General features: G+C 36.0%; 2 protein-coding genes and 1 long non-coding RNA gene across 4 annotated transcripts in view; 1 reads left to right on the top strand and 2 right to left on the bottom strand.

The window, feature by feature from the left end:
• The window catches only part of LOC139122469 (gelsolin-related protein of 125 kDa-like), a 48,602-nt gene that overhangs the window by 24,422 nt on the left and 736 nt on the right, over nucleotides 1–23,444 (bottom strand). The window contains exon 1 of one of the 2 annotated variants that reach the window (XM_070687865.1): nucleotides 5,877–6,133. The exons of the other annotated variant lie outside the window; for it this stretch is intronic. The gene's annotated coding sequence lies outside the window, so the exon portion shown is untranslated. Of the gene's footprint in view, nucleotides 1–5,876; nucleotides 6,134–23,444 lie in introns of those variants that run through there. 2 annotated transcript variants of the gene reach the window in all.
• LOC139122466 (uncharacterized) lies at nucleotides 14,247–18,468 on the top strand. Its single transcript, XM_070687860.1, has 3 exons — nucleotides 14,247–14,510; nucleotides 15,449–15,584; nucleotides 16,193–18,468. Exons 2-3 carry the CDS (start codon nucleotides 15,537–15,539, stop codon nucleotides 17,396–17,398), a joined length of 1,254 nt encoding a protein of 417 aa, XP_070543961.1. The 5' UTR covers nucleotides 14,247–14,510; nucleotides 15,449–15,536; the 3' UTR covers nucleotides 17,399–18,468.
• Nucleotides 14,673–22,732, bottom strand: LOC139122467 (uncharacterized). The gene is made up of 3 exons (XR_011549477.1): nucleotides 22,424–22,732; nucleotides 16,272–16,427; nucleotides 14,673–15,508 (listed from the first exon to the last, which is right to left on the bottom strand). It is a non-coding gene; the product is annotated as an uncharacterized lncRNA (long non-coding RNA).

The raw sequence follows: 23,444 nt of genomic DNA, 5'->3' as shown, positions 1-23,444 counted from the left end.
TCTTGAAAATCGCAATTTATCTCTACAAATCTTCTTCTCCTGAACCAAAACACTGATGGAAGTGAAATTCCACTTTTGTCATTCTTAGTGAGAGCTCTTTCAGGTTTGTGAAAGGCAATTAGATCGCTCACATGGTTTTGTCCCCATATCGTATTTTGCATGAAACAGACAAATGTGAGATGATGTTCAAAATTCTTCTTTACAAGAACTTGACTGTTTTCAAGCTAAAATTTTGCACATAATATAATCAGTGGAAGATTTGGAAACCAGGTTAATCGCTTGGGCCCCGCCAACGCTGCTTGCAGCTTCATGTAATATTATTTGGTGTTGATTTGAATCATCTTCTTTTCATTTTGCACACATTCTCACCTCCCACAAAAATCACCACTGGCTTCAGAGTTAGAATGGCTAAAATACAAAATCGTTAAAATAAGAGAATGGGCAAGGTTTTCCTATTTCATTGAAAATGAAATATTATGGACTTATATACTGGTAACATGTAGTGGTTTGTACTTTGCGTATACCATTACAGTTGTTAAATCTTCTACTTGACAAATGTGTTCTTTGAATAAATGTGCAGATAAACACTACGTGGTGATTTTTGTGGGAGGTGAGAATGTGTGCAAAGTGAAAAGAAAATGATTCAAATCAACACCAAATAATATTGCATGAAGTTTGCTTTGAGAAGAAGGACAAGAAACTGTGATTGATACGAAAAACAAATAGTGAACAAGCGACCTAGCGGCCGATATAGCTCCGCTGTGTTTATGTAGAGAATAACTATTTTTGACACATGTTGATGAAGAAGGTGGAAATCTTTGATAGCTCAATGCAGTGGCCAGAAAAAAGTGGATAAAATAGCGGCAAAAATACACAATAGAAGATTTCATCGTACTTTGAATATATCACATCGGATCATCCCTAAGAACATGTCAACCAAAGCTATCTGATGAGTAGTTTTTTGGAGAATAAAATTTTCTGACCAAAAATGGCAACAATTGCCCCAAAAATACAAAATTACAGATTTCATCATAATTTCAATAAATATCATTTAGTTCATCTGTGGGAAGCTGTATACCAAGTTTCAAAGCTATCATATGTACATTTGGAAATACACATTTTTGACCAAAAATGGCAAAAATTGCCCCAAAAATACAAAATTACAGATTTGATCAGGAATTCAATATATATTACTTAGTTCATCTATAGAAACCTGTATACCAGATTTCAAAACTGTCAGACCAGTACTTTTTGAGAAATACATTTTTTGACCAAAAATCGCAAAAAATTGCCTTAAAAATGCAAATTTGCATATTTCTCCACAATTTGAACAAATCTGAAAAACATCATCCCTAGGGACATATGTACCAAATATCAAAGCTATCTGACAGGTAATTTTGAAGAAGAAGATTTTTAAAGATTTTTTTACCAAAAATGACAAAAATTGCCTTAAAAATACAAATATGCAAATTTCACCACAATTTGAACAAATCTGACTGAAGTCACCCTAAGTAAACTGCATATCAAATTTCAAAGCAATCAGACAAGTGGTTTCAGAGAAGAAGATTTTTTTACCAAAAACACCAAAAAATGCCCCAAAATACAAATATGCAAATTTCACCACAATTTGAACAAACTTAAGTGAGGTCACCCCAAGTGAGCTGCATATAAAATTTCAAAGCAATTGGACTTGCAGTTTTAGATGAGAAGGCAATTGTTGACGGACGACGGACGACAATGGACAACGACGACGGACGACGACGGAAATCAAGCTATTTGATAAGCTCTGCGTCACTGACAGCAGAGCTAAAAATCATTAAAATGTACAATGATTGGCCCTTTACTGTTCAAAGTGAAGAAAAGCACTGTTACTACTTGGAGTGCTCATGCATATTGTTGACCATTGTCTTATTAATTAACGCAGCTTGAACTTAGGTATTTTTGAACAGTCCCATCATGTCCTTGTGTCGTACATCATGTATAAACCAAATACAACCGCAACTATGATGAATAATCTAGTGTCTCTTCCATTTTTATAGTGGATAATAAGACAGAGATACAGGTGCATGCACGGTAATGACAACAGATGTTAATTGATTCTGATAGCTTCTGCTATTATAGATTGCATGTAGCTTTCCATATGGCAAATGAAAGCTAAATATTCAATGCATATACACACACTAATGTAAGGCTTGACCAGTAATACTGAACAGATTCTCTAAGATTAGAGAAAATAGGAAAAAAGGTAAATATTAGAAATTTGCACAATGTGAAAGATTAATGAATCCCACACCCCAACGGGTTGGGATGGAATGTCTCACACGAGTTGGGGAATTCTGTCTCACACGAGCCGAAGGCGAGTGTGAGACAGAATTCCCCAACGAGAGTGAGACATTCCATCCCAACCCATTGGGGTGTGGGATTATTTTTCTCACGTCCCTCCATATCTTTAGAAAAATGCACTTTATTGTGGTACTTTTATACTATCAAAAAACAGCACCCGATTGCTCTTGTTTCATTTGTATCATTCCGCACAGAAAAATGAAGTTCCTTTCATTGATGTGCATATCAAACACGTTAACATGTATATTACCGATATGGCAATTTTGTTTTGTTGGTCAGCCACAAAATTCTCCAGGTCATCCGAGGAAAATGTTGCGAAACAGCTCTAGTGGCCATCAGTTGATGACATTGCGTGAATGCTGTCGTCTGCTACAGCCTCGTGTGCAGATGGCTCGCTCATCGAAGTCTTTCGCTAACTGTATCGCTGTCAAGTCAGTTCTTCTCCAGAAAATATGTCGACGAGCGTACACAGCCGAAAGGTTTGTAATGGCCTGAATTCTCCCGTTACAACATAAAAGCGGTCATCCTCCGTGTATTTGTTGCCGACGCTGACCGTACTCAAATCTAGAACAACCTGTTCACTCTGCGGTTCAGTCGTCTGTCAGCTATAGTGCCAATTGTACATTACACGACGTTTTATTCGTCAAATAATTCGTGCAGAGAACTGGGCGCTGAGCAAATCCACCAATCAACATACGTTTCACATACGAGGTGTTCGTTCGCGCAACAATACAGAGTGTGAGAACAAATTGATCTCACACTGGTGTTCTCACACTCCAAGCGCACTTGGGACGTGAGAATACAATATTCTGAACAATAGCGATACACATGTAAGTTGAAATATTAACATCATGTTAATAATTCAAAGCAACCTCATGCAATTTCCTGTTGGTCTTTAAAGCAATTTCAAAAACTACAATACTTTACCAAACAATGAACCATAAATGTTAATTATTTTGAATATATATCTTTTTTCTGACATATAATTACATGTCTACAGTATATATCTGCATTTGTCAAGGCTGATATCAGTTCTGCTTTCACAGAGTCAAGGCACTGTTAAAGTAATATGTCAAATGACAAAAACCATGTTGCATTTCAATTTAAAACTAAGTTTACAGGGAAAATAAAACCACAATAAAAACACAAGTGTTTTACATCAGGGTTTGAAAAAGCTGTAAAATGCTTATTTATGGCAATACATATGAAAACAATACCAGTGAGCATTAGGTGCATCTGTGTTGGGACCTTCAGTGTTTCAGCTAACTGACAGCAGTTAAAGATAGATCAAAAAAAATAAATCATACAGAGTTTAGTAATTTGAAAAAAAAAGGTATAAGTTAATCACTAATGTTACATCAAAACATTAGTCAGGAATACAAAACCGATATTAAGCACTTCAACAGATCTGTCAGTCTGTTTTAGCTGACAAACATCAAGTCATTGCATATGCATGCAAAGAATTGAAATCCAATAACGAACATTGACAAAATGCCTGGTACATTTTTCTCATATCATTTGGACAGTATTAATCACTTGACAACACGATAAATGTACCATCAACACTGACCATTGGAAAATTCCAATAATTTATGTCAAACATGGCGTAAAACTGGGTCAGACAAGTCTTCACTGCTATGAATATTAAACAGATACATGTACACACATCATGGATGTTGCAAAAACCAAAATTAAGTTGAATGAGGCCATGAATATCATCTTTTTAATTTAACCCTTTTCCTGTCAAGTCCATATTTCACAACCAGGTCAAGATGGTTAAAATTAATGAAACACAATGTATTCCATACGATATATTTTAACATAATACTGTACATTTGAAGGCTGTTGAAAACATAATACTGTAAAGTTGATTTTTTTTTGGTCAAAAGATGCTATAACATACCAAGCCAAGTGGGTGAAAATACGTCATGTTTTGGCTCAATACCGCTTTTTACTGACTTGGCTGATGGGGAAGTGATACAGTTATTACTGTCTGGCAGGAAAAGGGTTAAAGTGAATCTCTATTTTGTGCATAAACACGTCTGCTGTTTGGAAGAAGTCATTTTCATCTATCATACTTTCACAAAGAAAAGATAAAAGGTAATTATGCAGTGTCGGTGTTTCGTTAGTTAGCTCTCAAAATGTGCCAGGCAGTAAATGATGTTGACAACAGTTTCACATAAACACTCTCATGGTATGGCACAAGTAGTAAATTATTGCATATTGCTAAGACAGTCATGCCAATCAGAATTATTGATGACTTGGCAAAGTTGTCAAAAACAAGTGACACAGTTCGATGATATTGAAAGCTGTCTTCATGTTTCAGGCGGTGTACAGTGCTTCTTATGGTCATCATTTGGGGCTTAGCGGATTTTGTTCATAACTGGGCTAAATTTCTTAAATTTTGTCTGTTATTTCACACATATGGAAAATGTTATTATCCAAAACCAATCAGTAAAATGGAATGCGCAATACATGAAATGTAAATGACTCTTGAACACTGTTTTCTTTAGAACTAGTCTGTCCAAGCATGGGGAAAATTAAAATCACTCCCTGTATTTTTACGCTACAATATTTTTATCCTCAAAAACATTGAATGCACAACCTGTAGAAGGACTTGCCAGCTGATGCCAAGAGCATTCATGGTTATGACAGAAAAGCTTACACAGTAAATTAAGCATGTACTGTATGACTGGGTTTATTCAATTTGAGTGAAGCTTATGGGTAATGTGCATGCTAGGAACTTTCTGGAGAAATTTGAGACAATTGATTCAATATATGGTAACTTGTGCATTAACTTGAATCAGTAATTGAAGCTGACACAGTGGGGTATTTTTCCAAAAAGCAATATACAGATGGCCATTCTACAATGGTTTAACAAAGCATAACAATGAGTGAGCTTCGTGCAATACTTGATTATCCGACCTCCAAGCAGACAAATGCGAGGTTGAGTCTTACATGTAAGACGCCCCGAAAAGGAACAACTTTCAGTGACCCCAAGTACTCGATGACCCAGGTCAATGACAACTCAAGTGAAAGTTTGAAATTGTGGTATTTCAGTGGAATGAAGTCTTGGGTCATGCGACAGAAAACCTTGTCGTATTATAATGATGGTCGATGCGTTCACACCCCTAATTGTGTTGTCAATACCAGAGATCTGAATCATTGTCACACCAAGTCCTTTTCAGTCGCTTTGCTGACGTATGGGAAATATTCAAACTAAAGTGCTTGTCCTTTGTACCGTGCCTACTCGAATTCTGTTTTCACAATCCAATGCAACATTCTGCTTTAATTCTTTATCGATATTGTGATTTTCGCAACGAGGTACAGGTAGTGAACTGTAGGACAAGAGAAATATGAATCGATGCCAAAAGCGTCTCATATTTAGTATATTTGTGTTCACGACATGATATAAGCTTACCTTGAGGTCACATTTTTCTGAGTTCGAAATGTGTGAAGTTCTCCTGTCATTAAAATTCACTTCCGTTCACCTAGGAGAATCCTATGATTATTACTATGGTACCCCTACTTACCTTAACGCCTAGAACTTAAACCAGATGTACAATAAAGTGTTCTTCTGTTGATGTAAAAGACTCTATCAAATCGTCACAGCTAACTTCCTCTAAAGTCTGCGCGATCTCTCGACGTGATGACAACACTTACAACCATACCCCGGAAGTGATCTTCCAACTGTCACGTCTGATTGGTCAGAAATTTACATGTAAATATTTTTCCGGTCACAACCACGCATGTGCTGTGCCTATCATGTCTAAGAAGCCAAGAAGCTTGCCTCTCCAGAGGGCGCCGTCTATGACCTTTGGCTTTCCAGAGACGCGGTCAAAACGTCTCTCCAAATCCACTTCAACTCGCGCTCTGATTGGCTGTAACCAAGTAGACGCTGATTGGCTGATACGCCCGGTAGAATTAAAAACACGGAAGTACTACATGCTACAGGCTGCAGTCACCGAGCGCACAGTACAGCACAGACGACAGACGGAAAGCGCTGACGATTTAAAGATTTTTGTTTATTTTCCGTGCGGAATGGCTTATCTTGGTAGAGTTTGCACTGCTTGCCGTAACATTGTCGACGGGAAACATTACGTTTCTGTTTTTGGTAGGCGATCTGGCGATATTGATATTGCCCGTCGTCTGCATGAATGGGGAGGTTTGAAAAACACCGAGATACAGAGCGCGAGCGATGTCCACAAAATCATTTGCCAGGGGTGCCATCGCAAAATTGTCCGAATAGAAGAAAAAATACAGGAATTCAAATGCATTTGTCAGTGCAAAGGTGAGTGTTCAAACAAATTTTTTTGGAAGTTTGAAGGATCTCCTAGTAACAGGGCTGTTTTCGCGTAGACCCTCGAGGGTCTACTGGTGGTTTACGTTATGACTGAGTGCGCGTGGAGTACAAATTTTTTGAAAGTTGCTTTTGCTTTCCAAAACAACAATTTTTTTGTCCTTTTGTTGTTTGTATGTAAAGATTGAATAGAGCCTTCGTGTCCGATAATTTGAATATTGTTTCATACCACGATAATTTCAGAGGAAAGCATGGTTGGTGGACTTCACCTAGAACCGGTTGATATGGCGATTCAAACAAAACCTCTGCGGCCGATCTTGGCAAATAATTATAATGACAACAACAACAACCAGACCAATCAACGTTGTGGTGAGAAGTCTATCTTGGAAACATCTGGGTTGTTGAATCCAGAGATGTCAGACAAGAAGCTGTCAGTGCCTTTGCGACAAGTAAGAAATTAAAATTATATTCCAAACTAGTCGAGGTAAACTTCACCTATACAAAATTTACTTGATCATAAATAAATACTTCTTCTATTAATTTCTTTAAAGAATTAACAATCTGAATCTGACTTATTTATGCATATCAGTGACTATTAACAAGTGTAGGAGTGAGTTGTGTTTTCTCCATGACTGTCATTAACCTTGGACCTCAATGTTTCTCACACCTTGATGCCAAAGCAAATACTCTTGTATCCTGATGTATTTCCCATTCACATTCAACTTTGACAAAAACTTAATATAATGCAGGTTTATGGTCTATCTAATTTTTTGTGTCTACAGAGTGAAATAGATGAGATGAAACATGCAATTGATACTGGCCTGCCACAGATGATTGCATCAAGTGCAATGAAAATCACTCCGCTGAAGTATGCTCTAAAAAAGAGGATTTTGTTACAACTAAACTATGACTGTGAAAAGTTAACTAAGAAAACTGGAAAAGAGTGTTCTATTCTTAGGTGAGTCAGGGCACATTCAATGCATTGATCAACGATAATATACTAATTGTCAGCAGATGGCTTAATAAGTGATCACAATTCCAGCATTTTGTTGCTATCTAGAATTAGTCCGTGGGCTGGAGGGGCCCACCGTGCACCCCCCCCCCCCACATCCCTACTTCTTGGGTATTTTTTTGTTCTTTAGGACCTGCTGAACAAGAAAAAAGATGTTAACATTGGATATTTTGGGATGCACTACCTATCTAGGCTGGTTTTTGATTTGCATGTACCGCAAAAAATGGCCAAAAATGGGTAGGGGTAAGGGGTACTATATCCTCCCCTACATTGAGTAAACTAGCATGAAATAGCACAAACTATACATTTTTGGAAAGCTGAGATTCTGCTCTTTATAGGAAACACCAACTTTAGCAAAATTAATTTGTGTACATAGAATAGGACGACTTTAAAATGATTTTTTTTGACAATTTTGAAATTTTTTACCCAAAATACCATGTAACAATTGTGATTTACTTGTTATTAAGCAAAATTTTGACAGCTTTTTGTGTTTGAATTATTTATTCCCACATATTAAACAAGAAAAAAAGTGTTAACATTAGATATTTAACTATACACTACTTCTCTTGAGTCAATTTTGAATTGCGTGTATCTGTATGGGGTGTGCAAAAGCTAGGGGTAGGGGTACAACATTCTTTCCTTGATGAAGTAAACTGGCTTGAAATGCCATATACCTTATAGTTTTAGAAAGCTTAGATACTGGTCTTTCTAAAATGCATAAAGTTTTAGTGAAAAAATATGACGTCATAGAATTGGATAACTTTAAATCGATTTTTTCTGGTAATTCAGTATTTTTAACCGGAAGAAAATACGACAACTATTGTTTCCTCCTTATGAAGCAAATCAAACACATTTATGGATGTTATTTACTAAATGCAACGTGCTGAAGAAGAAAATAAATGTCAAAATTGGGTATTTACCATGCATTATTGTCTCTAGTCACTAAAATAGCAAGTTTTGCTACATTGGTATATCGTGAATGGGCATTTTATTGTTATGCAATGAACTAATGCACAGCCTTAAAAAGAAGACTCGAAAACGTGCACACATAGTCACATTGCCATTTTCTCCTTCAAGTAAATAGATTATTGACGACTGTCTATTGTTATCATTTAATTTTTAAATATTTTTCTATAAAATAATTTTGTTAAGGCGTATTTGGAAAATTGTCTATGCCTCCTTGTCTTACTTTATATACCGCAAGCATTACTAACAATCTATTAGGCCGAGGCTAGAGGGGGCGTCTACGTGCACCTCCCCCCTCACCCCACAGGATAACAAACCTGTCATTTTCAGAAGCCTTGGGATCCCTAGAATAAGAAATGGGATTTTAACAGACAAAATATAGGGACTCAATAGCTGTTACGGTCATGTTTTGAAGGGTACCACAAAATCACGATTTTGTGACCCACGTGTATTTTTGTCAAATCTGTCTTCTTGTACGTGATCTGCTGAGCTTACTGTTTAACATGACCTAGGTTATGGGGTATCATTAGAAAGGTAATTCATTCTTCTTGAAAATGGTATATAGCAATATGCAATATCTTCTATAGTTTTCATGAAATAGGGCCATAATTTACCCCATACCCCAAAGTTTTATGTCACAAATTACTGTCAAAACTAATCTAAATTCCACAAATTATTTACCTATACATAATACAAAAGGCAATACTGTGTATTAACTTTGTTATTTGCTACAAGTACATGTTAGAAACTTGGAATAAACTTTTAACAGAAAAAATATTGGGATCCTGTAGCTGTAACAGTCATATTTTGAAGGGTACCGAAAAATCACAGTATTACTGACTCGCATTCGTTTTGTTAAACCTTTCTTCTTGTAAGTCTTCTGCTGAGCTTATTTTGAACATAACGAGGCCAATGGGTACCATTAGAAAGTTAATTTACTCTTCTTTAAAATGATATGTTGCAATATGCAATATCTTCGATAGTTTTCATGAAATAAGATCAAAACTTACCCTATACCCAACGTTTTATGTCGCAAATTACTATCAAAACTAATCTCAATTCTACCAATTATTTTCCTAGACACATTACAAAGGCAATTCTTTGTATAAAATATATTTTATTTGGTACAGGGACATGTCAAAAATATGAGTTAGACTTTTAAGAGACAAAATATTGGTATTGAATGACTGTTACTGGCATGTTTTGAAGGGTACCGTAAAGTCAGAGTATTACCGACTCGCATATGTTTTTGTTAAATGTGTCGTCTTGTAAGTTTTCTGCTGAGCTTACTTTTTACTATAGTCTAGATTATGGGCTGCCATTGGAAAGACAATTTATTTGGCTTTAAAATGACATATTGCAATATGCAATATCTTCTATAGTTTTCATGAAATAGGACCAAACCTTACCCCATACCCCAAAGTTTTATGTTGTCTATTACTGTCAAAACTAGCATTTAATTTCGATAAATTGTATAAAAAAGACAAACTTTGTATGAACAATTTTATTTGTTACAGAGACATTTCCAACTATGAAAGATACCATTAACAGGATAATTATTGTGATTTAATAGCTGTAGTGTTAGCATCATAGTTTGAAGGATGGCAGGATATATGTTGCTGAAACCCGTGAAATTTTATTAATCAAGTTTCCTTGAAATTTATCTGCCAACCTTTATTTTATCCGTAACACAGATTATAGGGTATCATTACAAAGCTTTTATCACTCTTTATTTTAGCATATGATAAAGTGTATTATCATCTGAAGTTGTAATGAAATGGCAAAAAACTTACCCCAGCCCTTAGTTTTATTTGCAAACTGCATCTGTTCGAAAACTTTGCAGTTTGTGAATTTGGGATATGGGGTAAGTTTGGTCCTATTTCATGAAAACTATTGAAGATATTTCATATTACAATATGTCACTTTAAGGCAAAATAAATTTTCTTTCCAATGATAGCCTATAAGATAGGTTAGAGTAAAAAGTAAGTTCAGCAGATGACTTACAAGATGACACATTTAACAAAAACACATACGAGTGGGCAAGATTGAGACTTTACAGTACCCTTCAAAACATGACAGCAACAACCATTCATTCCCAATATTTTGTCTGTTAAAAGTCTATCCTATATTTGTAACATGTCTCTGTAGCAAATAAAACAGATTTCATACAAATCATTGCCTTTTGTAGTATGTCTAGGTAAAAGTTTGGTAGAATTTGAGATTAGTAGTGATAGTAATTTGCAATATAAACTTAGGGGTGTTGGGTAAGTTTTGGTCTTATTTCCTGATACTTAAGAAGATATTATATATTACAATATGTCATATCAAAGAAGAAAAAATTACCTTTCTAATGATACCTCAATAGCCGGGTTATGTTAAAAAATAGGCTCAGCAGATGACTTATAATAAGACAGGTTTAACCAAACGTATGCGAGTTGGCAATACTGTGAGTTTGTGGTACCCTTCAAAATATGACTGTTACAGCTACAGCATCACAATATTTTTTCTGTTAAAAGTTCGTTTCAAGTTTCTAACATGAACCTAAAGCAAATATACTAAATTTAATACAAATCTTTGCCCTTTATATTATGTCCCGGTCAATAGTTGTCAGAATTTGAGATTAGTTTTGACGGTAATTTGGAATATAAAACTTTGGGGTATGGGGTAAGTTGTGGTCCTATTTCATGAAAACTATAAAAGATATTGCATATCGCAATATATTATTCTAAAGAAGAGTAAATTACCTTTCTAATGATGCCCAACTTGCTACATTATGTTAAAAAGTAAGCTCAGTAGAAGACTTACAAGAAGACAGGTTTAACAAAATGTATGCGAGTTGGCAGTACTGTGATTTTGCAGTACCATTCAAAATATGACTGTTACAGCTAGAGCATCTGGATATTTTTCTGTTAAAAGTTTATTTCAAGTTTCTAACATTTACCTGTATCAAATAAAACAAATTTGATACAAAGCATTGCCCTTTGTATAATGTCTAGGTAAATAATTGGTAGAATTTAAGATTAGTTTTGACAGTAATTTGTGACATAAAACTTTGGGGTATGGGGTAAGGTTTGGTCCTATTTCATGAAAACTATAGAAGATATTGCATATTACAATGTGTCATTTTAAAGCCAAATAAATTGTCTTTCCAATGGCAGCCCATAATCTAGGCTATGGTAAAAAGTAAGCTCAGCAGAAAACTTACAAGACGACACATTTAACAAAAACATATGCGAGTCGGTAATACTTTGACTTCACGGTACCCTTCAAAACATGCCAGTAACAGTCATTCAATACCATATTTTGTCTCTTAAAAGTCTAACTCATATTTTTGACATGTTCCTGTACCAAATAAAATTATTTTATACAAAGAATTGCCTTTGTAATGTGTCTAGGAAAATAATTGGTAGAATTTGAGATTAGTTTTGATAGTAATTTGCGACATAAAACGTTGGGGTATAGGGTAAGTTTTGATCTTATTTCATGAAAACTATCGAAGATATTGCATATTGCAACATATCATTTTAAAGAAGAGTTAATTAACTTTCTAATGGTACCCCATTGGCCTCGTTATGTTCAAAATAAGCTCAGCAGAAGACTTACAAGAAGAAAGGTTTAACAAAACGAATGCGAGTCAGTAATACTGTGATTTTTCGGTACCCTTCAAAATATGACTGTTACAGCTACAGGATCCCAATATTTTTTCTGTTAAAAGTTTATTCCAAGTTTCTAACATGTACCTGTAGCAAATAAGACAAAGTTAATACACAGTATTGCCTTTTGTATTATGTATAGGTAAATAATTGGTGGAATTTAGATTAGTTTTGACAGTAATTTGAGACATAAAACTTTGGGGTATGGGGTAAATTATGGCCCTATTTCATGAAAACTATAGAAGATATTGCATATTGCTATATACCATTTTCAAGAAGAATGAATTACCTTTCTAATGATACCCCATAACCTAGGTCATGTTAAACAGTAAGCTAAGCAGATCACGTACAAGAAGACAGGTTTGACAAAAATCCACGTGGGTCACAAAATCGTGATTTTGTGGTACCCTTCAAAATATGACCGTAACAGCTATTGAGTCCCTATATTTTGTCTGTTAAAATCCCATTTCTTATTCTAGGGATCCCAAGGCTTCTGAAAATTACAGGTTTGTTATCCTGTGGGGTGAGGGGGGAGGTGCACGTAGACGCCCCTCTAGCCTCGGCCTAATAGATTGTTAGTAATGCTTGCTGTATATTAAGTAAGACAAGGAGGCATAGACAATTTTCAAAATACACCTTAAACAAAATTATTTTATAGAAAAATATTTAAAATTGAATAATAACAATAGACAGTCGTCAATAATCTATTTACTTGAAGGAGAAAATGGCAATATGACTATGTGTGCACGTTTTCGAGTCTTCTTTTTAAGGCTGTGCATTAGTTCATTGCATAACAATAAAATGCCCATTCACGATATACCAATGTAGCAAAACTTGCTTTTTAGTGACTAGAGACAATAATGCATGGTAAATACCCAATTTTGACATTTATTTTCTTCTTCAGCACGTTGCAATTAGTAAATAACATCCATAGATGTGTTTGATTTGCTTCATAAGGAGGAAACAATAGTTATCGTATTTTCTTCCTGTTAAAATACTGAATTACCAGAAAAAATCGATTTAAAGTTATCCAATTCTATGACGTCATATTTTTTCACTAAAACTTTATGCATTTTAGAAAGACCAGTATCTAAGCTTTCTAAAACTATAAGGTATATGGCATTTCAAGCCAGTTTACTTCATCAAGGAAAGAATGTTTGTACCCCTACCCCTAGCTTTTGCACACCCCATACAGATACACGCAATTCAAAATTGACTCAAGAGAAGTAGTGTATAGTTAAATATCTAATGTTAACACTTTTTTTCTTGTTTAATATGTGGGAATAAATAATCAAACACAAAAAGCTGTCAAAATTTTGCTTAATAACAAGTAAATCACAATTGTTACATGGTATTTTGGGTAAAAAATTTCAAAATTGTCAAAAAAATCATTTTAAAGTCGTCCTATTCTATGTACACAAATTAATTTTGCTAAAGTTGGTGTTTCTCATAAAGAGCAGAATCTCAGCTTTCCAAAAATGTATGGTTTGTGTTATTTCATGCTAGTTTACTCAATGTAGGAGAGGATATAGTACCCCCTACCCCTACCCATTTTTGGCCATTTTTTGCGGTACATGCAAATCAAAAACCAGCCCAGATAGGTAGTGCATCCCAAAATATCCAATGTTAACATCTTTTTTCTTGTTCAGCAGGTCCTAAAGAACAAAAAAATACCCAAGAAGTAGGGATGTGGGGGGGGTGCACGGTGGGCCCCTCCAGCCCACGGACTAAATCACATACATTGATAAAACACAGCATTATGTGGCAAGTCAGAATATTGACTTTGAGCTTGACTTTACACAATGTGCAATAGAGGTTACCTTTCAACTTGGTGTTTGTGCTTGAAAAGTAATCAAAATTTGGCAGTTTGAAAAAAGCAAATTTTTGTTTTAAGTTTGGTATCATGTTTTAAAAACGTTTTGTTGAAATATGTTTCTATAAGGATTTTGTGTATTACTTTTTCTGCAGGAGTAAAATGGCATCTCACATGAACAAATTTGAGTGGGAAGCCATTTTGAAGGAAATGAAGGACCGAGTTCCAGACTTGTTGGATGTTTTAGTCACAACCACTGTCCCAGTCCATAGGGAAAGTGTTAACCTGAGTAGATGTGGTAATGCGAGGATCTACCCTATATGTACTGTGTATGGCATTATGATGCAACAGCGGAATCGTGAACTCAGTCTGCTTCAACGAATGAATACAATGCTAATGAGTGCTGGCAAAGTAGACTCTAAGGTATTTACCAACAGTTTTGAATTTACCAAACATTTTGTATAGCCAAATTTCTAACAATCAATTAGAGTCTGCCATTCGACTGATTGTCATAGTTTCAATAAACTTGATAATTAAGAATAGTAAGAATTCTATATGAAGAAACATAGATACTACATCAAGCAATCACATTCTTCTGCATAAATATCTTACATTTTATTATCTTATTAGTAATTGTGTGCACATTTGTTTTAATCTTGTACTCTTACTTTAGTGAAACTTGGTCAAAAAAGTTTCATATAACCCTGGATTGCATTTGAGATGTAAAACATCTGTCTGAATAAATAAATTAATTAATTTTTGTATTGACAAATTTGATTATCACTACCAACTATAGACATGGATGTAGTCAGAAACCTTGGTCAGCATATGCTTACTAAAACACCATGAGTATTGGTCATAATCTCTGGGCTGTATTGACATCCAGGAACAGAAATGTCTTTTACTTCAAACAAGTGATGTTACTATTTCATCTTGACATAATGTAGATGGCCAAAATACATTGAATGTTGCATGTAAATGATTACTCATCCTTCGGTGGAATTCAAAATACCTAGGTACTCAATCTGTCTACCCTCAGCAGGCACAAAGAATATATCATCGTGATTATAAACTCATGGTGCCAAAGTAATCCCTTTTAACAGGTTTGTGTCTGCCCTGATTGTTGTTTTGTACAAATGCTAGTCTTTGATAGTCCTTCTAACAGACACTATGGATTAAATTTTGCTGAATAGTTCAAAAGTCTGAAAATTGACCCAAACTCAAAGTTATCAGAGGGATTAACTATGAAGTTGCTTTTGATCATTAACAAAATGCATGTGTACAGCATATATACAAGGGTGCTCTGTTGCTATAATGTCCGGCATCTGCTATATGTAATTGTCCATTTCCTTTGATTGCAGACTTATGAACGCTTCAACAGAATGGGTATAAGCCTGAGTCATCAGCAACAGCTAAATATCCTGGAAGAAATTGGAGGAAGATACCAAGATGATATCATCAATAAAGTCTCACAGGGTGAAAAATTTCAGATTACAGGTGATAATCTCGACTTGAAAGAAAATGTCAGGCAGATGCTGGTTAACAATAGAAATCGAGATCATCACTGGTTTACACAAATTTTGATATTTGAAAGAATAGATTTTTCATCTTTGTCAAATAATACACCACAAGCTAACTTGAAAAGTATGCCTCCTTCATCATTCATACCATCAACAGAAGAGAAACAGATCTTCAGATCAAATTTGATTGTTCTTGTGTCAAGAATTATTGTGAAAAATTTGCAAAAATTCAAATGTCTTTCCTCTGTTATTCCTGGCCATATAATTCATAGATATTCAAGAGAAATGGAGAAACGATCTAGCGTGTTTAATCTCCCTATACAGTTTAAAGATGAGAAAAAGTACAGTGATGTGATTGATATTCAGGTTTATCTTGAAGAATTCCTTTCTACAATTTATGACAAGGCAGGCCAAGATCTTGCACAGGTACCATTTGGGGGAGATGAATTGACAAGAATTCGTACTTATAAGAGCAAACATATCCGTGCTGGAGCCCATACTCCTACTGACAGGTTAGAGCATGTAAATCCTGTTGTCATTGAAAATTGGCATGCTAAACGTGCATTCTTGTCCATTGTTTGGGAGGAGTTGTACAAGCAGGATTCTTCAAGGGATGCTGGTACCTTTAAGTACTATAAAGAACTCCTGCAACGAAACAACTTACCAGCTGATGTCACCAGAAACTATGATGCAGCCAAGCAGTTTCTTATCCTAATGGTGAATGCCTTTGTTACGGAAGCTGCTCTTGAGTTCTTCAGCATGGAAAATACTACCAGCCAGCCACTTGTATATCACCCTCCAGTAGCATCTGCATCCGTACCTGTGAAAAGAAATTACATTGACACAATAATTGGAAGGTTTGTTGATGAGTTTATTCTCCCAAATACTGCCACTGAATGGGACTTACAACGTAATGGAGGAGCTACGGCAGGACGGCCAACTTTACCAGAAAGAGAAGATGATATGCTAGACCATGGGTACTGTATAACACACCATCCATCCCATGTTGATCATGAAGATGAACACCAGCCAGTTCAAATGATGCATGATCACAATTATACAAGTGAACATCCTATTGGAGTTACACAAATCCCAGATGGTGATGTTGATAGAGTTCGTCTCTACAGTAAGACAGTTCTTGAACTTGGCATGATGTTTATCCAACTAGATGACACACATAAGGAAGGTGATGGGGACAGAGACATAATCAACTGGAAGTACCTGCTGATGTATTTTAAATCCAGGAAGGGTCATCACTCCAATTACGCCATCGAAGCTGTCAATAAAATAGCTCAAGTTCAAGCACTGCTATCTGAGCAAATGGCACAACGTGTGTTATGGGGGCGTTTTGTCAATCAGAGAGGAGGAGCTGGTAATAACTTCCCTTCTGATTTACGGAATGAACTTCATAACAACTTTTTCAAGTCAGTTGTCAAGGCTATGGGGGCTCAGAAGACCAAAAGTGCCATTCTAAGAGCTTCAAAGGCAGCTACTGGTCTCTATGACATAGCCTGTAATTTTGATGACGTCACCAATATCAAACCAGAAAAAACAGACCATCCAATGAAATGTGACACAGCAGACTTAAATCTTGTGCTTGATGATCTACGGATGTTGAGACCATACAGGGTGACACCAGGGAGGAGGCATGAACACTTTCCGCACATTGGTCTGAGTCCCTTGGAAAGACTCAACATGCCTGATCTGTATGCTTGGATACGGAGGAAAGCAAATGAAATTGCAGATGACCAAGGCATTCCCTGTGATGACAGCAGTGACAATGACACCTGAATAATTTGGCACATAAATCTATGTTGGGATCATTTTAGAATTGTGTTCTAAATTAATAATCTTAACAGAGGAGTGCATAAGCATATATAATCACAATATTTATTGGATGTTTTTGATGTTATGGGACCAGTGCCTAATTCCAAGTACATGTATGACTGTGTGGTCATGATTTGGCTTATATAAACTTCCTTCCTCTCTAGTAGATGTACCTGTGTGGGAATACTTGGCCTTTTGAGTTATATTGTCAAGAAAGTGATGACATAACCCCAGGTTATTATGAACATAACAAGGTTATTAACAAGTGAACATAACTGCAAACAGTTTAATCAGTAGTTTTGTTTGGATGTTGGAACATAGAGTGACTTTCTTGGTCTTTCAATGTCAAAACTACCATGCACCATTGTATTTTGTCACTGTACAGTAATTTTGTCAATTTTTGTTTATGGTAATCCATATCTTGTGCAACAATACAGTATAGGTAGTTAACTCAATTTACCACTACTTTCACATAGATGATATTCTATAGAGACTTAATTTTCATTATTTTGGTAGGAGACTGTATATATGCATACCAGATTACCCGAACAAACATGCCAACTGTGAAATGCAGTTACATTTACCAGCTAATAGATCATAACAATATACTGTGTCATTAATTTTACACATAAATGAAACTATCTTTTCTGTAAAAAGTATTCTTTAATTAATATTTCACTCTAGAGTATAAAGAATTTCATGTACAACGTAATGATTTGCTCAGTATCTAGAGAATTACATTATGATAGCTTCAAGTGTAAAAGGGTAAGAAAACACCTAGGATAAAAATTAAATTTGGATGATGCTATAATTTTTCAATATTTGGTGCAATTATGTACACAATAAGGAAATGACATTTATTTTGTTTGATCACCAATTCAAAAGTTAAAAAAAATAATTAAGTTCACATAGTATAAGCTAGCTTTTTACATGTTTTTATAGTTCAAGTGACAAAATCAATTTATATATGATTGATATCAAAAAAATGTACAGAATTCTCATACATTAATATGTTTCAAAATGTACAACAAGTATATATCTTTAGCCAACTGTAATCACTTTGCTTTTTAACAATAAATGTACAATTTTTTACAAATAGATCAAACAAAACCCTGCTCACAATTTTTTATTTTAATTTCATAGGATATCTTTACAAAGTATGACACTGCAATGAAAAAAAAAACAAATTTTTGGACATACACAGCTCAGTACTTTTATTCTAAAAATATAAAGTATCAAACAAAACACATTCATGTAAGTTCCCAAAGTTGTCTGCTGTAAACATATTTATCACACTTTCACGATATTGCACAACAACACACTTCGGAAAGTGAAGTATAGCATGAACAAAACTAAACATTGCACAAAACATTGTCGTCAATGTCTTTACCTGCAGCTACTTGGGGAAACATGTTTGTAATATATTTTATGAGAGACAGCTTATCATCTGAACTTAAGATACATGTACAACAACTTATCTTTTTCATTTAAACCATCCTCACTGGAGCCAAAAGTACCCGGAAGGTCATTTATGTTAATATTAATTATATCATACCAGTATATTGATGGTGCAAATACAGCGATCTGATTGGTCGAGACGCGAAAAGAACCGTGGTATATTGGCGATATACCACGGCTGGCATACGTGCGAGCTCTCAGCTTGAGCAAAACTCCGTTTATGACGTTCAACGCCAGAATTTCAATATACTGTTATGATATAATAGCAATAAATCACACCCAGCGACGGTATACCACTCGATTTTGACCAGTTCACTTCATATATGCACTCGCTATCGCTCGTGCATATATGTCGTGAACTGTTCAAAATCTTGTGGTATACCATCGCTGGGTGTGCTTTATTGCTTAAATAAAGTAGGGCTCAGATTACAGCCCTGTTTAACTCCAACTTTTGATTGATTACAGCATCATGAGTTCAACCAGGCAATCAATATATGATAATCAAATGGCTAAACAGCTTCCATTTCTACATCTTCATGTGAGGAACAAGACCAGCATGTACATGAATTTTTACAAACAGAACAACATAAATGCTTTGGTGAATCTGATGGAGGCTTTTCAAAATCAAAATAGCTCAATAAAAATTCTCGCAAGCAGGTAGTGGAATTTTGACAATATTGTCGCATAGCATTTGACATGTCCCTATTTGATGCAATATCACTGTTGTTATAGTACATCACAGCCCTTGCAAAATTACCATCCCTTCCTGCCCTACCTGTTTCCTGAAAATAAAACTCTACTGTCCTTGGCACCCCAATATGTATCACTTGTCTAACCCGCTGACAATCAAGACCCATACCCAAAGCTACAGTAGCAAAAACAACTCTGAGTGGAGACGAAGAATCCATGAGAGATGAAAGAATTTCAGTCTTCATTGCTTCAGTTTGTGGAGCATGATACTGATTGAATAAACGGTGTTTAGAAGAGGTGATGAATTGATTGGTTGATACTGATCTTTGCCAAGAATGTGATCAAATAATACATATGCATATCCACACCATTCTAATGGAAGATAAATAAAAGTCAAAGGAAAATCCAACTTTCTTAACTTCAAATCTTCAGCAATTGGTGATAAAACTGCGCTGTAACTGTCCTTGCCCCTTAAATTTGGAAGACGCTGATATTTCTCATAGATGATATTGGGTCGGTCTGGGTTTTCCCTGATCCTCACAGGATTTCGCAGGCAGAGTGAAGAAATAATACCCTCTTCGTACTTCCGAGTAGCAGTAGCCGTCAATGCTAAATGAGGTACATCCGGAAACAAAGAGGCCAAAACACAAAGCCGTGAGTAATCTGGACGAAACTCGTGTCCCCTGTGAAAATATTCAAAGAAAATTTTTTTTTTTGCATGATTTGAATGTTGAAATTGCTATTTCTTCACAAAAGCACCACCATGTTGTACAGACAATGCATGTATCTTCAAGTATCAATACATATCAAGGAATGCAAGGAATGACCCAGTCACCCTTCTTAACAATATCAAATCTTACACCCTATAAGCCATTATGAACTAAAATTTGTGGAGCAACTGCTAAATTTTTGGGTGTTTTTTAGACTGAATACATACCAAGCTTTTGGAAATAGTTTGTGAATATGAAACAAAAATTAATTACATTAGCCTTAATGTTTGGTGCAATAAAATTCTGTAAAATCAAACAACTGATCAAAGTCATTCACACATGCTACAAAAGTAAGTCCCCTGTCACATACAGATTACAGCAAAGAATTACAACACTTAGGTGCTGGTCAGTTTCTGCAGCCTGGAGAATAGATTCCAGGGGATATTTTCTCTATTTTTTATTTTGATGGCGAGGGGGTTACCGTGTTTGGAAATGGTCAGTATGGGACAAGATGTCAGTGTGTTTTGTGTGTGACAATGGCATACCAGTACATGCCTATATAAAGTACATAAAATGCATTATAAATTGTATCATTCAGTTGAAGATTTCAGTGCACCCTTCAAGTATATAATTACAGTGAAGATATCAAAATCTTGTATGCACATTGCACTCCTCAAGTTGCAATCTGCTCTTTATATGATAAAAGTCTACATCCCATTTTGTGTTGATGTGTGAACTCAGTATGGGAAAGAATATTAACAAAACATTTTATGATAAATTGACATTCACATATAGAACAAATGAAAAACATTACAGGACATTTTTCATTTCTATGGATACACCTAAAGGGGAAGATCTGTCTTTCTCCATGTATTTGGTTTTCAAATTAAAGATGAGTATCTCATGTGTAACTCTGCTGATATCATAGGTAAGTTGGGACGGTCAGAACAAAGTATTGAAGAAGATATTTCACAAGTTTTTAAATCTTATTTTACCTTTGGCATTGAGGTTGGGGACCACCCTGTTTTCAAAAGTTGGCATATGAGAGTTGCCCTGGTTTCTTTTCTCCAAAGACTAAGATCAAGCAATTTCGTATGTGACCACCCCCTTCCCTAAGGCAGAAGAAACTAACTAGTCCAGAACTAACCAGTCCAGAATGAGGGCAGCATAATCATGCCACTGAATTTTATTTTTCAACATCAATGTCATAAACAATTGACCCTTACACAACATCCCTGACGTCTTTATATTGTACTTGTGTTAATGAGTGTGCCTCTGGCTGTCAAATTGTCTATCAACCTAGTACTAATACTAATAGCACTATCTCAGCATACATTATGTAAGTTACATATACTTACCAGTCAATGCAACAGTGTGCTTCATCTACTGCGACGGCTACTAACTTTTCTTTGAAGCGCTTCCGTAAAAGGAACCTCCGCCCTTCCTTACTCGAGACTATTGCTTCCGGATGTGCATATAAACATGAACATCTTCGGTTTCTGAGAACGCAAAGTCTCCATCCCTCTTCAGTTCAACATCCGGAGCTTCAGACTCGTCTGCACCACTACCTGAATCGACACTTGGCTTGAAATTTACATATTGCATTGCCGCTGCCATCCCCTGTGCTCTCAGTTTTTTCACTTGCTCGAAAATTAGAGAGTTTAAGGGGGAAATGACAAGAACTGTTCTTACTGTGTTGACGTCACGGTGCTTCAGAGCAAAAATATATGGCAGTAGCTGGAAAATTACAGACTTGCCATATCCCGTGGGTAAGACCACTAGCGCATCTTGACCCTCGTAAACACTACTCAGTGCCGCTATTTGTTTCTCACGGAGATGTAACTGGGGCTCGGGAGAGAAACGGCGTGTCGCAATATCCAAAGCGGTCTCGAAATCCATACTGACATTAATTGAAGGTCACTGGAAGTTTGCACGCTTCTACTATAGTAATAGTATGCTGAGATGTGACGGTCAGCCACCATCGACAGCTGCATCAGGAGTGATAATTCTCAAATCACTCTCTCTCACTGTAAATCCACAAATGTATCAAAATCAACTCAACATACCTGTCACGTCTGCGTACCACCGTACGTTTGAAAACTGAGCTAGTTCCCAAAATTTTGACACTTACCTTCAAATTTATGATCATACAATCTGTTCTTCATGCATTTACAAGAAAATGTCATCAAAATTGGGCCGAATATACAGGTAATACGATGGTACTATCAACGAATCCATGCTGGAATAATGCCAAGTTCGTACATGTCTACGTCGTCTGCTGGCGGCCATTCCGAGGAGAACGCTGTCGACGAATCAGATAGTTTCCCTCACTTCGAACACGACTTCAGCAATGTCATTGGTCGCCCGAAGTGGATTTTGAGAGACGTCTTGACCCACTCTCGAACCAGAGTTCTTATCGCGCGTACGCTAATAAGTATCTCTGGCACAGGCAGATTAATATTCATGTGACCTCGAGGTCATTGGAACGTCAATGAACTACTTTTTTACCTGTCGCGCACTGTATCTATGGTATTGCCCACAGTCCCTCCAGTTTAGTGGAGGGACTGTGGTATTGCCACAGTAACGCGCGGCAGTTGGAATTCGTTCCAGCACGCGCACAGTTATCTACAAATTCAAATAAAAACGCCATTTTCTCTTTTCAGTGTTTATTTATTGTTCTTTCTTGAGTATTCATATATACGGCCATGATAAATAACTTCGAGTGCAGGAGGGGTCACAATTCAAGAAAATACATCACCAGCAGACGATACAGGGGATTCGCCCAAAGGTCAGAAAAGGTCAAAGCCTTGTTTCTTCCCGAATAATTACACTATTTAAAAGAAGTTCCAATGGTAATTATATTTTTCCAGTTCGTGTTTTGCTATAAACTTATAGTAATTAGTTTTCAAACCGATGAACATTTTTGCAGGGAGGATGGACTTTGTATTTTCAGCGAGTTCGTCACAATGTCGGTTTTCGAGCTGACTTCCGGTTTGCGGATCAGTATGTGGTGATTTACCACGTAAACAGGACACCTGTGGCAGAGTCACTTATCGCCGAATCGAACACATCAGGAATTGTGGGTAATACGCGATAAGATGACTCTGCCTGGAGATTGGTCTTGACCGCGTCTCTGGAAAGCCAAAGGTCAT

The sequence above is a fragment of the Ptychodera flava genome, chromosome 22 (assembly GCF_041260155.1).
Source record: "Ptychodera flava strain L36383 chromosome 22, AS_Pfla_20210202, whole genome shotgun sequence".
NCBI classification, from domain to species: Eukaryota; Metazoa; Hemichordata; class Enteropneusta; family Ptychoderidae; genus Ptychodera; species Ptychodera flava.
Note: the sequence above shows the minus strand (reverse complement) of the source record. Positions and strands in the feature narration are given on the sequence as shown.

Coding starts and splice junctions, on each gene's coding strand:
- LOC139122466 (XM_070687860.1), top strand. CDS start 15,537: ATGATATCATCAATAAAGTCTCACAGGGTGAAAAATTTCAGATTACAG. Junction 15,585..16,192: donor TGAAAAATTTCAGATTACAG/GTGATAATCTCG, acceptor ATTGTTTGGGAG/GAGTTGTACAAGCAGGATTC.